Source organism: Mustela nigripes, chromosome 2 (genome assembly GCF_022355385.1).
Source record: "Mustela nigripes isolate SB6536 chromosome 2, MUSNIG.SB6536, whole genome shotgun sequence".
Classification (NCBI taxonomy): Eukaryota; Metazoa; Chordata; class Mammalia; order Carnivora; family Mustelidae; genus Mustela; species Mustela nigripes.
This window is the reverse complement of record NC_081558.1, coordinates 87,600,196-87,617,053: the sequence shown is the minus strand read 5'-3', so window position 1 is coordinate 87,617,053 and position 16,858 is coordinate 87,600,196. Positions and strand designations below refer to the sequence as shown.

The 16,858-nt window shown below is 39.5% G+C and overlaps 1 protein-coding gene across 1 annotated transcript in view; it reads right to left on the bottom strand.

Annotated features, from left to right (window-relative positions):
- COL6A5 (collagen type VI alpha 5 chain) overlaps nt 1-16,858 on the bottom strand; it is a 97,686-nt gene that overhangs the window by 25,072 nt on the left and 55,756 nt on the right. Inside the window, exons 31-36 of the mRNA XM_059390908.1 lie at nt 14,392-14,403; nt 11,877-12,361; nt 8,952-9,036; nt 7,749-8,408; nt 4,708-4,792; nt 2,183-2,391 (exon numbers count right to left, since the gene is read on the bottom strand). Of these exons, the coding sequence (XP_059246891.1) occupies nt 2,183-2,391; nt 4,708-4,792; nt 7,749-8,408; nt 8,952-9,036; nt 11,877-12,361; nt 14,392-14,403 (1,536 nt within the window). The remainder of the gene's footprint in view (nt 1-2,182; nt 2,392-4,707; nt 4,793-7,748; nt 8,409-8,951; nt 9,037-11,876; nt 12,362-14,391; nt 14,404-16,858) is intronic.

Sequence of the window (16,858 nt, the reverse complement as noted above, 5' to 3'; positions counted from 1 at the left end):
AGTGGCTTAACCCACTGAGCCACCCAGGCGCCCCTGGAAACTATACATTTTTTAAATGGTTCAGATTCCTGACTTTCTCCCAAGACTCTCAGTTCAAGGGCAGAAAGATCAGTCCTCAGCCACGAGAATCACATTACAAATGAGTAACAAGAACACATGTGGGTGCTTATGCCAGTTATCAACCTTTTATTTGTGCAATTCATCTGGAACTAATCAAAGTTCATCTTTTAGCAACTGAATAAAATATCTGAACCATGATGTCCTCTCCATGAGGATGGCACATTATATAGAAAGTTCTCAGTAGGTTTTGGCAACTGGCTAAAGATGATAAAAGAAGGGACAGAAGGAATAACACTAAATCCTTAGACAACACTTTTTTAAAAAAGACTTATTTATTTGACAGAGAGAGATGCAGAGAGAGAGAGGGAACACAAGCAGGGTGAGTGGGAGAGGGAGAAGCAGACTCCCCACTGAGAAGGGAGCCCGACATGGTGCTTGATCCCAGGACCCTGAGATCATAACCCGAGCTGAAGACAGACACTTAACAACTGAGCCACCCGGGCGTCCTGGCCTAGACAACATTTATGATCTGAAATTCAGATTTATTTTAGAGGATAAAAAATATCTATTATCTTAGGTGTGAGACTCACACTGTTTGCAGGATACCACAACATGACTCAATCCTCCATGGAACTCCCAGCACACTTCAACCCACTACAGGAGAAATGAAGTGGGGCAGGGCAACTAATAATCTACATTTTTTCCTAGTAGAGCCATGTACAATGATTTCTTTGACCAAAATGAACCTTCCTTTTGCTATAAGTATCTTGATTCCCCAACATCTGGTAAATCAATGAAAAAAGTCCATTATTACAGAACAAGGGTTGCTAGAAATGGCAACAAAGATGAATTCCTTTTCTTTCTTTTCTTCTTAAATATCCAGTTATATCTGCCTTTTCCTGAAAAGATTCACATTTCTGAGTTATTCGACTTTAGAGTGCTTACCTTTACCAAAGTGATCACAATTGATAATTCAGTATTTAACCTTGTCAAACCACATTTTTTTTTCTTTTTAAACCAAACCATTATACATTCCTGTACCATATCATTGAAATGAACACCCAAAATTAATTGTATCTGTTAAAAAGAAGAAATATCTTATTCTCTTCTTTAAGCTATGTCTATATGATAATAAAAATTGCTTAACTAAAAAAATACACACAGTTGAATGCCTTGATGCCAAGGTACTACAGACATTTTGTTTTACTGCACTACATCATTTTTTAAGCCCTATTTTTCAACTAATGGTTGACTTTTTTATTATTAATTCTAGCTTGGAAAAGGAAATTCAGTTGTCTTAAAGGTAAAATGAAAATATTTATATTTCATAAGTAGGAGGACAGGGTGGAGAAGTGAGTGTTGAACCCAAGGAAAAGAAAAGGTATTTATTCAAGGAAGTTACTGAGAATGAATGTGATTCATTTTCAGGAATAACTGGTATAAATTAGCCCCTTTTCCTTTTAAACTTGTATTGTCTAACAACATATGTGCTACTTCTGACGTAATGCATTCAATGCTGGTATTCTGGTCTAATGAGCATTTTGGAAGCCTTTAACATGCATAGCTGGAAATGGTTGAAGTCTGTTTAGAATGTCCTGCCTTTCAATGAAAGCACAGACAAAAAGCATACATATCTGATTTGTTTTAAATATTAAATCCTGCCAGAAGTTATTCTTGCTTTGCCACCCAAATGTATAGAATAGACAGAGGGACAGTCTGTGCTCTATCATTTCCAAGTACCTCAAAAATACCATACCTTCTCATGCAATCACAGAGTCTGAGGTACTGGCCCAGCCAGCTTTTAAAGCGATTTTAATCCTTGCTTTGCTCTGATATTCTCTGTATTGTTTTCTTCTACGTCACACTAACCTTCTAGAGAAATCTTAAGCCTGGTGAGAACATCATGGACATTTCTTAGAGCTTATACCAATGGTCTTCACAGTGGTGCTCATTAACTTGTAAACCTTCATTTTCAACCATAGCAGCAGCTGTAGCTACCATCTTGAACTTGAAAAAAAAAATCACCTTAGAGAACAGCCTTCATTTACTGGGTTCTCTGCTAGTATTAAAAGACAAGGACCCCGTTATTTAAAAATTCCATCATAACTTTTTGTTTCCTTACCAGAAGTTAAACTTGCAATTTCTTGAGAATTGTGACCTTTCTTGTGTGTGATCTTTAATTCTTGTGGCATAAGCATATGACTTGGTATGTAGACCAAAGAGTCACTTCCAATGTCCTCCAACACAAAGGAAGAGTCTTTTCCAGCACTTAATTCCTGGCCAATGAAGCTGTTCTCTCCTGAAGAAATATCATGGGGCTCAGGAGTAAATCTAGCAGATAAAAACAGAATGTTTAGATGAATTTTGGTTGCCTTGGGGAATGCAATTAAAGTATCTCAACAATTTGATATAGTTACTTAGTCATTTCTTAGAAGAAAACAAGTGGTAAACATTTAAATTCATTTCAATAAAATTATTCATTAAGCGCCCTGGGGATAAAAATATATGTTTATCAAAAATTAAAAATTTAAAAAAAAATAAAATAAAATAAAACACCAAAAAAAATTATTCATTAAGATGTTATTATTAAAAAGAATAAACTGATAAATAAACTATTCTTACTTGTCCTTCCTTTCCCCCATCTGCTTACAGCCTAATATCTATTAGTTTGGAATAATATGAGTCTAATTTGCCATAGTTTTAGATAAATGACAAGAAAGTTGATCACAGGCTATTTGGAACAACCATACAATTTCTCAGATTGAGGTCACTCTCCACAGAAAATAGAGAAAATAGAAATCGAGATCTGTTCTGAGAAGAATAAGACTATACAAAACTTATCTCATTGACATCAGGTCTCTTAAAATGGTGTCTACATTTATATTCTTGGAGTTTATGAATTCTCTTGTAATTTGAGAATGTCTTTTTATTTAGATGATGATAGAAAACATATTCAATATGAAGTTGATTCTTATTTTTATTCTATTTATGCACCTTGATGTAATTTCAGGGTCCACGTTCACATTTGTATTTGATACTAGTGTTTGGTACCCGGAAGTATTACTTTGACTATTGCAAGTTAATGAGGAAAGATAAAAAGGTCAGACATAACACATGAATAACACACTCACACAAGTTAAAGCCAAATGATATGATGACCGACGATATGATATATGTGGGTCATCATATATCATATTGAACAACACTTCTGCAACAGCACAGGTGAAGACAGCAGTGAAGAATTAAGGTTTCACGCAACAGAGTAGGTAAGCTGAAAGCAGGTGTACTTCTACCATACGCCTCATATTTTACATTTTTTTTTTTACCAATATATACCACATTTTTCCAGTTTTCAGGAGATCTATTTTGGTAAAGCAGAATCATCCATTATATTAAATTACTATTTTAAATTTGTGTCTTACTGATTTTGCTTGGATTTGATGTACATTTTTTCTAGTCTGATAGTTGTACAAGAACTACAAACATAGTATTCACAGCCAGATTTATGTTTGTACATGTCTGAATAACATTATAATATTTTGTCTGCAGTTCCATAAGAATTTAAATGAATTTATGACTTTAAATGAATTTATGACTTATTCAATGCTGGGAAATATTGCTTCACACGACATCAGTGTCATGTTGTTCTTCAGGTGTTGGCTGCTGGACACTTCCTTGCTAAACTACTAAGTGAATGAAATCTGAAATTACAGGAATATATACTTGCATGAATTCTGAGCACACTTCATCTTGCCATTGTGCTTCTGGATGTGTATAAGAGACCTTATCTGTTCCAAGAAGCTCTTTGCTTAACTGCAATCTAAGAAGAAGAAGTAACTGTGGGCTTAAATCTGGGCTTTCTCAAGGCTACTGTTGGGGATCCAAGCTTGGGGAAATACAGAGAAGCAGACAGAAACCAAATGGGCCACTCGCTCTGTTTGAAGTTCAAGATTTATTCAGATTAATTATTCATATTGTTACTTAGGATACAATTTTAAGAAAAAAATGCTTATATGTGAAATTACATGGTGGGGTCTTTCATGCCATCTTTTGGAGGGATGAAACAATGAATTTTATGTATCTCCAGACTTCAGTGAGACAGGCTTTGAGACAAACTATAATAATCGCCTCCCCAGAAGTATAAGAAGGTACAAGAAAATAAAGATTTTGTAAGTAAAAATGGGCTTCAAAGGGGCCATGGATGATAGTAAGCTTTCACTGGAAGGAACAGGGTTCCAAGTGGTGTGACCCAAAACCCAGGAAGGAGAAGCCACCATTTACACAAAGCAGACAAGAGTCCAGTATGGCTAGAACTCAGGGCTAATGCTGGGGAAAGAGGGGAAGGGAGGTTGCGGTGGCTAAGGCTATATTGTGGGTCCTATTCTGGAGTAGATTTCAATGAGGGACTTTCTCAGGAAACCATGAACCGAAAGGCAAAACTGTAATACAGCTCATGAGGATGTTACAGAAACATCAATCCAGAAAACATCCTTGCTGTGTGGCTTCTGCTACAGAAAATGGAAAATATGGGAAGACTTTACTTCAGAGACCTTATTAGCTTCCTCAACCTAATAACCTGCCATCAACAGTTATACACCCATCAGTCAATTAACAGTTGCTTATAAATGGAAGAGATTTCTAACTCACAGGTGATCACTATTTTGATAAGCTTCTTCTGAGATGAGTCTGCAGGCATTCTCAAGCTCTGGTGGGGGGTACTCATTGAATCCTCCTATGGAGAGAGCAGAGTTAGAATTAGGTGTTTTTTTTTTTTTTTAAAGATTTTTATTTGTTTATTTGACAGACAAAGATCACAAGTAGGCAGAGAGGCAGGCAGAGAGAGAGGAGGAAGCAGGCTCCCCCCTGAGCAGAGAGCCCAACGTGGAACTCGATCCCAGGACCCTGAGATCATGACCTGAGCTGAAGGCAGAGGCTTTAACCCACTGAGCCACCCAGGTGCCCCCTAGAATTAGGTTTTTAAATCAGAAATTATCTTTTGTAAAGAAAAAGAATCCCAAAAGGAATCTTCTTGAAGCAATCACTGTCACGAAAATATTTCAGCCAAACTTGGCTGGGATGGAAACAGAAAATAGTAGCAGCTAGAAACAGCATTCAAAACTTGATTTTAGGGACGTCTGGGTGGCTCAGTTGGTTAAGCAGCTGCCTTCGGCTCAGGTCATGATCCCAGCGTCCTGGGATCGAGTACCACATCGGGCTCCTTGCTCGGCGGGGAGCCTGCTTCTCCCTCTGCCTCTGCCTGCCATTCTGTCTGCCTGTGCTTGCGCTCTCCCCCCTCTCTCTCTCTGATAAATAAAATAAAATCTTAAAAGAAAACAAAAAACAAAAAAAAACCTTGATTTTAGAGGGTTTTACAGCCAAAGAATTACTAGGCCCATGGAAAACAAACCTCCTCAAATTGTTCATTTAAAGGTTAATTGTGATGCAGAAACACATGATTTCCACATACTCAGGCTAATAGGATTTAAGGGAAATGTTATTCTGAATCCACCAAGCTTTTCACTAGGATTTATGCTAATGAATCAAACCTAGAAAGGGTAGCATTTTATTACATGCTGCTATTTCTGTGCTGCTGTACCCATTAACACCAATTTCCTAGGGGGAAAATAATCAAAGAAAAGGTTTTAGTTTACTAGCCTAAATAATATGCCCTCTTATTCCCTTCCCACTGTCATTCTGTATTAAAAGTATATCCTTATTTTTCTTCATTCAGGAGAATAGTTTTTAGTTAAAGAAGGCTTTTGGCCACAGAATGACTCCAAGAAAATAGCTCAGAGAATGCTTATGGTTTTATAACAGTTGTACTTCTCTAGTTCTAAGATGAGCATTTTTTCCCCCATTTCTCGGAAATAGGACAAAGTCTTCTAATCAGTTGCATCTGCCAGCTGTCGTTAGTGAGGCGGGAACTGTCATACGGCAGGTGTCGCTCGTGCACGAGGAAGCAGTAAACATGCAGGCACCAAAAATTGTAGAATAAGGGTCAGTAGTTTAGGAACATTTCCAGGCAGTATCAGTGAACCAAGCGGTTATGGGCAGGCACTGACCTGGTTGTATTCACCAACATTGTTCAGGTGGCAATCAAAAGCAAGCTAGCCCTAATCACTGCGAAGCTTAACTTGAAAGCCCAGTAAGAACATCTCTGAATTGTTTTATAGTCTTTCAAATGTGCTATGTCGCCATCAATCCTGATGACATAAAGGACAATACTGCATTGAACAGGATAGATCTCAGTGAGTTGGAGTCAAGAAATAGCTCCCAGGAGTCCAGTTTTGAATGTGAAGAAGTGTTAGGAATGCCCCCACCAGTCAATTCCACACATATTCCCTGTTCACGCATACACAAGAGGGACATCTGCCTGTCTGTCTAAAAGGACTCTTTCAATTACTCTAAAATACAAAACTCTAATAGGGAAGCTGGTATCAACATTTAATTGGAAGCACTTTTTCTTTCTTTTTACATAATATAATGGTATATCTTACAATTGATTAAATTAAAGGTGGAGCTTTCTCTGCAATGGAGAGTGAAAGCTCAAGATACTGTCACCATGGTGCTGTTGAGATTCCTTAAATACCAGGGCAACTTTGGAATTTAAAGGGTGGTGGGATTTGTTCCAAAAGAACCTACATGTAAACCTGATAGAGTCCCATAAAGAATGGGTTCAACCCTGATTCTGTAGGATGCCCTAGAGGCAGTGTTTCTCAGTTTCAGTGCTATTGACAATTTGGGCTGCAGCTTTTTGTTTGTTTGTTTGTTTAGCAACATCGTTGGTCTCTACATACGAGATACTAGTATCCTCTCTCTTGGTTGTGACCCCCCCTCAAAAAAAAAAATCTCCAGACATTTCCAAAATTTGGGGGACAAAATCATCCCCAGTCAAGAACCACTGCTCTAGAGATTTTCTCAACTCATTTGTGGGGAAGGTATTTTTATTCTTAATCCTTTGGAGACTGACACTTGTGGTTTCTATCTTGTTACATGAGAGCGAGTATACTGTTCATACACTTGAATGCTGTGGTAATGTCAAATTGCCTTAAAAGTTTGTGGATGCTTATTCTCAATGTCTGTATTTCTCTCTTGCAGATCAGTTTGGGGATATTACCCAACCAATGGGTGACATTTTGTAGTGCATCAGCCTCGAGCCTTCCTACTCAGTGTCATTGGACCAGAAGCATTGACATCACTGGGGAGACTATTAGAAATGCAGACCCTCCACCCTATACATACTGAACCAGGACAACATTCCGATATGATCTGTATGCTTATGCTCTTTGGGAACAGCATAGGACTGTGCCATCTTTAAACCTTCACCAGGGTGTGCCACGGTTGAAAAAAACTAGGTGAAATAGGGCAAACCTTTATGTAAACACTCATCGAAGGACTGCTGAAACTTCTTTAGGTCACACAGGTGTGGCTCCAGAGACCTCCAGTCACTCTGTACTGGTAGTGCTGATATTTTGTGTAATAGACCTTCTATCATGAAAGAGGTCTCATCACATTATGGTCAAGGTAAAAACAAAGTAGAAGCAGGAGGGGTCCCGCCCCATCCCCATCTCACCATCTAATTCGTATATTTGGCTTAGCTATAGATTCAAAGATGTGTTAGGCTATGAATACTACTAACAAACACTAAATTTAACAAAACAAAGAAGAAAAACAAAATTATGACTTACGTCTGACTGAATAAACAAATGGCTTTAGAAACTTCATAATATAATCCAGATCTGGTTTATGAATTCTCCCAAGCTGTATCAGATGGTGATCAAGTGGGTTGCTGGCTAACTCCTCCATGTCTTCCTTATATGCAGAGCCCAGGGAAATCACAAATATGACATAGCCTTGGCACTTGGCCCTCAGAGCCACCCTCTTTAACAATTCCTTTCTCTCATGATATTCTCCAGCTGAGATAACAAAAATGACCTTGTGTTTTCTTAAGTTTGGTGTTTGTGGGAAGAGGTTCTCCACAGCCCACAGTAGGGTATGGCCAATGGTAGCTTCTCCTTTAAGATGCTGGAGGGAAGACTGGATGTGCCTCTTCATTAGGACTCCACTGTTATAAGTTGTAAATCCAAACTCTGCTTTTACCACAGCCTTCTTTCTCCTAGAATTATCCCAAGGAGAATAGCTCAATAGGGCAATCCTATCACCAAAGTCTGAGATTCCAGGGTCTGAGGCAATGTTGAAGTTGTCAATCATGGAGCTCATCAAGGTTTTCACAGCATTAAACTCATCATTTGCTATAGTCTGAGGATTGTCTAAGAGGAAGGCTGCATCCATGTATGAATTTTCAGGTAAAAAAATCTCTTTGATGCAAGCATTTGGAAAACATTTATCTGAAAACAGAGAGACTAATGATTGGTTCAATGTCTACACAACAAGACACTGTTGTTTAAGATCTTTTTCAAGTGATTCAGTGACTGATTACCAAGTATTAATAACTTGATTAGTACCTCTTTAATCTCACATTATTTAAGTCAATGAAGAATTTTCAATGTCCCAATATTTCTGTGGCCGCCAGAAGGCAATTTGGGAAGGTTTTTTTGAAAGCAGATGTAGATAACATATATGCTTGAAGTCTGCAAGTCATACGTAAACTCATTTAGAAAATATTTTCAATATTTTAGAGGTTTTTGATACACGCACTACCAAACTGTCCCCAAAGAAAAACCACAACAATTGGGATAGTATTCTAAACAAATTTTCACATTCTGGAAGCTCTAAATATTACAGAGATTGAAACCCTGATGTATGGTATTGGAAGACTAGGAAACTGAAAATAGAATCTATATTCAAAGCCAGAAAGATCTGATAAGTCAGACTTAATAACTTACCCAGTAGGCATTTGTTTCTGCACAATAAATTCTCAAGAGTCTTACCGTAGCAAAGAGTACAACGTCGAAATTTTTCTAATGACTCATTTGGAGAAACTGGGATCACCTGAAATGTTCCAGTGTCATCAAACTGTAATGAAAAACAAGTATATGCTTATTTGATCATTTTCTTTAACCATTATCAGGAAGCCATTGTGTGCTTACTTTAAGGATTAGTTTGAAAAACCCCTAACTAATTACCATTATCTTGCATTATAGTCTTTTCTATTCAGTACATCTCTCTTTCTTTCTCTCTCTCTCTCCTTCTCTCTCTCTCTCTCTCATATACACACCCCCACACATCATCCCCCTTTTATTCTAAACAACACAAAGAAGTATGTAAGGGAGGTATCAGCATCTTTCTTTTATGGCAAACAAACAAACAAACAAACAAAAAACATCAAATTTACCCACCAGGACAAAAATTAAAATCTCACACTTATTTCCAATTCTGAAATTTATCACTGAATCTTGCATGCTGCTGCTCTTCTTCTTCTTCTTCTTCTTTGTATTTGGTTATTTTTTTAAGTACCCCATGTGGGGCTCAAACTCACAACCCCAGGATCAAGAGTCTCATTTTCTACCGACTAAACCAGAGAGGCACCCCTATATACTTCTGATTATGTACCAGCCGATTATGTACCGCACATCAGCTTCTGAAGTTGGATCCTAAAGAAATTTTACCTACATACAAGTTTCCTTTGGCCTCTTTAAACAGTGATCCCAACTATTTCCAATAACATTATTTAGAAGAAAGTACATCTTTCAGATGTTAAGTGGACTTCCTCAATCACAAATTCTCATTTAGAAGTTTATTTCCAAAGATAGTAGACAAATAACATTGTCTAATTGTGCATGATGGAAAGAATATGCTTCCTTTGTTAATTCCAACTCAATATTATCTTCAACATAAATACCTCAAAGTAGGTATATACAGTCATATATATGTATATAGCTCTATGTAGTTACATATTGTGTATATATATTAACTCAAATGTGTTGTTTTTCTTTTGTAGAAATCATTGTTTTAGATCACCTCCTTTCTTCAAAGATGAGAATAAATGTAAAGATATGTTAAAAACAAAAAACAAACAAACAAACAAAAAAAAATTCTTGGTAGTACATGGCCTGATTTCATCTTTTTTTTTCTTGCTTTTCTTGCCTTAATATTTACTGAAATGGGCAATATATGGCATTCATTCATTCATTCTCTAATTCACTTACTCATTCGATGAGTCAATAGCTATCTATTGGACATTTACTCTGTTTGAGGCACCAGGAAGGCAGATACTTTTGTTACAATGAAAGAAACCCATCATTCTTAGGTGGTGATGAGGTATCTTTCAATCACAAGAATACTCATGTTTTTTCCTTTTTCTCCTTGGGATAGTAAAGGGTTAGAAAAGCCACACCTTGTTTTACTGCAAAGTGTTGAGTGAGCTTTCGAAAATGCTTATAATTGTTCCAGTCTTATAATCAGAAAGTTTTTACCACATTCCTTACTATTTCTTTTGTGAACTTTGTGAACTTGCTTGTCCCCCATGGAAAGACTAAAGGCTGCCTTGGTAAATCAAGGAATAAACCATATTATCTTCATTCATTAATTCATTCATTCATCCAACAAATCCTGACTAAATGTTGATAATGTTATAGGTGGTATTCTAGGAACTGGGGACAAAGAAACGAACAAAGCAGATGAAATCTCTACCTTACAGTCTAGTGCAGCAGGGACACATACCATAAAATAACAAGTAAAATAAGTAAGTAATCTAGTATGCTGGGAGATAATCATTTTTAATAGAGAAAACTTTGACTTCCTACAATCCTTTCTGTCAGTTTCTATTGTGACTCTCCCTGGGGCTCCTATTCCCAAAAACTACTTGGATGTGTCATGAACAGATTAATTCTCTTTGAGTTAAAGAGTGCTTCTTTTTCTTTTAAAGTAGAAATATAGGTATTTGTGTATATATCTAGACTTATAACCTCTTGGAAGACACCATGGCTTCACCAGGAGCATGTAGTTCATGGACAATCTGAATATATTTAAGAACAGTAGAACAGTAGATGGAGAAATTCTTCCGTTTTGGGGGGAGAGGCAGAAACATAGATTCTCATAAGTATCTGTTGATCCAAACCTCTCTTGGGTTCATAAATTCATTTTCATTAAATGTTTTACACAACATTAGGGTTCAGAGAGCACATAAACCTCATCTGTCATAAGTTAAGACCAGCTAGTCAATGAGATACCGCAAGCAGATGACAGATGTGAGAAACACCTGATCTGCAGGGGGCTGGTAGAGCCCCAAACTCATGGTCCCTTCTGTCAGACACACCTTAGTTGGAATTCTGATTTAACTATTTATTAGCTGCACAAAATTGGAGAAGTCCCTCAAACTGGACCTCAGTTTCTTCATTTTTATTTTTATTTTTTATTTTATTTATTTATTTTTTTAAAGATTCTATTTATTTATTTGACAGAGAGAAATCACAAGTAGATGGAGAGGCAGGCAGAGAGAGAGAGAGAGGGAAGCAGGCTCGCTGCTGAGCAGAGAGCCCGATGCGGGACTCGATTCCAGGACCCCGAGATCATGACCCGAGCTGAAGGCAGCGGCTTAACCCACTGAGCCACCCAGGTGCCCAGTTTCTTCATTTTTAAATGGAGATAACAACAACATTCACTTCAGAGGACTGTGAGCATGTAGGTAAAGTTCTAGGGACAGTGCCTGGTGCATAGCGGGAACTCAGCAAGTGTGGCCGCCTTCATTTCTGACTACTGTTGTTATCAGACACCGGATTTCATGGATCCTGGCAACAATACAGCTGGGGAAATTGCAGAAAAAGACAGACCCTCTATCCCACCTCCAACCCTACTTCCCACTATCCCCGTCTTACCAGGTGATACAGGCAGAAGTTGCCAAGGGAAGTTCTTACCTCAAAAGCCTCAAGGAAAGTCCTTTCATTAAAAGCAAAGACTGCTGGGCTGATATCTAGGGCATTGAACTCCATGGTGGCCGTGATGATGGATGACTGACTGGCCACTTGCCCGTTGCTGAAAAACACAGCGACCTTCCTCACATTGGCTCCTGCATGTGTCCGCTTGAAAACGTTCCGGGCCACAAACCTCATTGCATTACCAATGTCTCGGGCTTCTGTGGGGGTTCGATATTTCAGCTGGGAAATAAGCTGGAGGAGCTGCTTCTTGTTACGGTAGTCCGACCCACGGATGAGGTAGCTGGTGCCTGAATCATACGAAACTACAACAACTCTGGCTCCCACGGGACAGTTACTTTCCCTAATGTTAAGGCCTTCAACAATGGATTTGATGACTTCCCTCATTTCATCAAATCTCTGTTTGGAGATGTCGTAGGACTGGTCCAGGGCAAATACCAGCTCTGTTGGGTACACTGGGCACCTTTCTGCAAACATGAAAAGCAGAAGTATGAAGTCATTTTGCTGATCAGAGGCCCTTCCCGTGCCTTTCCCTCCAGGGCTGAGGCTGGTTCACACACCACGGGCTAGGGAGATGAGGGGTTGCCTCCAGCTCCAGCAGTAGAGGGACGCACAAGTAACTCGTTGTTCCCATGAAAGTGTTATATGAGTCTAGAGCATCCATATGTGGTGGTATGAACACTCAGACTTCATAGCCTGCAATCAGCCTGCTATTTATAAGGAAATTGATGGGAGTGTCTGGGCTCATTGAAGAGTTCTGAATCCTGATCATGGTGATGGTTACATGAATCTACGCATGTGTTGAAAGGGAACTCACACAAAAAAATGAGTTTTACTGTAAGTAAATTTTTAAAAATATGAATAAAAGGAAACGATAGCTTTGAGGGTTTTTTGAAAGTTTACTGTCTACAAAAATCATCAGACATGATCTACTAATGACTATAGTCAGTTGGAAGATTTTCATCCACTTAGGCAACAAATATTCACTCAGTAGCATGCTGGCTGACATACCAGGTGACATACACCAAGATACATGCAAAGATGACCAAAATTCAAGCCTGCCCTCAAGGACTCTTTCCTGGAGAGGATTGCCCCATGGAAAGGTACAGAGTGACTACTATTCTTGATGAGCATTTGGAGGACAAAGAGGCTGTTTCCCAAGAGGGGGGTTCTCAGGGCCCTCATGGAAGTCAGCTTTTAAATGAAAGCAAGGATGGCTGGACCCCAGCAGGCTTGCAATGAGCTGTTATAAAAATGGGACTGTCTGTAATTTCCAACTCAATGCTAATATTCTTCTGATGATTGGACTTTGGGAATATGATAGGGAATCTGCACTATGTATCAAACCAAACTGTTCAAAGTGCTATTAAATTCTCAACACAGGAAAAGAAAAAGCAGTTATCTAAAAAACCAACACCCTCATCTATATAGGCTGCTCTACTATCCTCAATCTGGCTAAGTCCCCAAGCACATTGGACTCTAAATAACCCACACACCAACCCACTGTTCTCAGCAATAGGATGGGAGAGGAAAGGTTGATCTAGAGTCTTGAGTCAAGGAATTTTCAGTGAAGAAAAAAATATCAAAGCCATTAATGAATAATAAAATATGAAAAATTAAGTATTCTTCCCTTCTTAGCCCTAATACTAAAAACTATTAAAGAAGTGGTAGGCAAGCATCAAGACTGACCTATTGTCACAGATTCTCCCAGAAAGCAGGACCAGTTTCTGTTTATTTTTATTGTCTTCTTTTCCTAGGGCCCAGCAGGGTATCTGATAAATTTAATTCAAATCCATGAAATTTTATTGGGTGCTTACATGTGTAAGTTTTTTGGTTTTTTTTTTGTTTGTTTGTTTGTTTTTCAGAATTAAAGCTCATGATGCCAAATTTGGCGATAAGCTCAAACTTTTGGAGTAAGTCCCTATGGGTCTACTTCAGAAGACTTCTGGAAGTCCAGGAGTTCTTCACCTTGATATAACTGCTTCAGCAACAATGGAGTCCAAGGGATCTATGGTGCCCTGGGACACCCACTGCAGTCCAGGCCCCAGGAAGATCATCCATAGCAAGGTCAGGTGTACAAGACGTGGGCACTTGGTGAAATGAAAGATGTGTGTGGGTCAGAGACAGGAAAGGGAATATCACCGGTCCAAGAAGCCAGTATCCACAGGGTCAGCAACAAAGCAAAGAATGTGGTCATTCAAAGCCCCGTCCCTGAGTTCCCCAGTAACACAACCTCCTCTGTGAAGAGACTGAACTGTGAACAGAGACAAGACCTAGAAAGCACAATAGTGTGAAGGGGATCGGGGCTGGGTGTTACCATCTCACAATCAGGTAGAAACATGACATTGACAACTATAGCCATAATCACAATATAGAAGTGTCTGCATAGAAGGAAGAAGTCCTTTTTCCCATGTGGCTGAGATTTTCTCTTAAATGGGCCTTGTCAGAATGCAGTTAATTACTTCAACAAGAATCACAGTACAGTAAGAATACTCACCTTTCCAGCAAGCTATAAAAACAGAGAGAGAGAAGAATTGGTTATATTTTTGGCACAGACTAAAAATAATCCCCTAGAACAAAATTTCAGCAAACCTTAATATTTTGTTTGACTCTACTTACAGATGAGGCTAATTCCTATATTATAGGAAGCCAAGGTTGGAGGCCTGAGGAACATGTACACAGAATTTCACTAATGGGGAACTTTCCTGACCTTTTCTCCTTGTCAGCCATGGCCAGCAGTTTTCAGCACAATCTCAATGGAAATCTGAAACACTGATCACTTGTCCTTGAAGTAGAATAGATGAGCCTCTGATTAAAAGGCTAGATATCTCAAATTCAATTTGTTTTGTCTCTCTTCCTATAGCCTGGAGCGTCATTCAGCAAGGCAAGGCTAAAATATGAGGGCTTATTTTCTTCCCAGATGAATCCCTTGGGAACCTCTCTTGTCCTGCAGAAATGTGGGGATTTCCCAATAACCTTGGTCTTTGTTTAAAAATACAGCTGCTGCATTTGATGCTCTCTGTATCTAGGGAGAGTTGGGAAAGCCCCAAAGGATTTCTCCTGAGCAAAACAGCATCTGGTTTTTCTAAGTGATTTACTCTATGAGTTGGGGACCAATCTGAGGGAGATGTTGGTAAATCTTTAGAAAGCAATGGCCTGACAATTTGCTTGCTAATGTTTCTCAATTCTTAAAAAGCAAATGAGTCCCTTCGATATAGTAAGATTTTATCAGCACTGGGAACAACCTAGCTTCCACCCTGCTATCCCACAGCTCATGCTCTCTCATGTCACCCCTATTAACACCTTTGAACTGTCTTAATCCTGTGGCTGCTGAGGTGCTAACTGCCAAAAGATGGGACTCAGAACCCACAGCCTCCTCTGCATCTCAAGGCCTGCCATGGATCCCTTTTGCTCTGAGAATCTCCATTTGCTTACCGGCAACCTGCTGTGAGTATGGAAACACGGGCTTTGGAGTCAGATGCACCTGTCCAGGTTTGAGTGTGACAAAGCTGCTTGACTTCGGGGAAACCACTAGATCTCTTTTCACGTGTTTATTTTTCCTAAAACACTTCTTTACTTATGTCCCTAATTCTAATCATTTGGGCCCTCCTATTTTATTTGCAACTGGTGGACGAGCTGTTAAGGTGGGCCAGTCAGGGATTTGATCATGCACCCGACTACCTACTTGGGTTATTGTTCACGTGTTGATAGTCTTTGGGGCTGACATTAGGAGACTAACTGTCTCAACCTGTGATAATGACCGATGTTTTATGGTTAATTGTTTTGTTTCAGGATGTCTTGCAAAGGTCACTTCTACAGAGCCTGCTAGACAGGATGCTACTGTGGCCCTATCTAAGCTGTAAAATAAGATACTAACTCCTAACACAATCACCAGCATTCTGCATTCCCCTTAGCCCCCCTATTTTGGGTGGGGTCCCAGTCACCATCTCAGGATCTGGGCGTGTTGCAGGACTGGGGTGTTACAGGACTGAGGAACAGATGTGGTAGACCAGGAGGCCTTGCAGGAGTCCAACCCCCAGGGCCTCCATGATGTCACCTATAAAGCCAGGCCCTCTGAATTAGCTCTAAAAACCTATCACCCAAATGGCATCTTGGTTCTGCATTCTGGAGGTCCATGCTCCTCGGTCAGCACTGTTTGGTTACAGAACCCACAGTCCCCTGGCCCTCTAATTTCCCGGCTAACTTCTTTCATTCAGTGTTGGAAAACTGTCCTCAAGTCTCTAACCCTTCACAGCCTGGTATTTACCTCCTGCCCTGCTTCCTTCTCCTTTGTTCTTCCTTGGGAAGATATCTGTTCATTTCCTGAGACCAACTCCCCTCCCTACAACAGCTCTCCCTCTGTCCTCCTCCTGGAGCCCAGGCCCTGGTTCTCACTTCCTCTGGGTACTGGACAGCCTTTCTACTTCTCAAGGAACATCTTCCACAGGGGTCCCTTCATTTGAATGTTCTCTTCCTTGGCCTTTTCCTGCTTCTTTTCAAACTACGACATTTGCGGAACTTCCCCATCTCTGCAATGCCATTTGTTGTACTTTGGCCCCACTCTTTCTGCTAAGATGTCTTCCTGGATTCATCCTTTGGGTTTTTGTTTCTTTCTCTGTAGTTTTACATCCTTAGGACCTCACCCATCCCTGTGGCCTCAAGGACCACAAGTATGTGAGTGACTTCAACACTGGAGTCCCCTTACTCGATCCGTACCTTTATGACAGTCTGTTTATTTAGCTGCCTGGAGATCACTTCATTTAGGGCTCACACAATGTCCCCCCACCTCTAAAATGTTTAAAGTCATCCTATTTTCCCACTAAGCAAGTTTCCCTTCACAGTTCCTCCTGCCTTCTCATCCACAGTGATACTAAGCCTCTCCTGCTCTGGCCTTGTACTTATTTCAAACTTGTTTTTCTTTTTATTCTTTCCTCACCCCATACTTGCAATGACTACATTTTTAT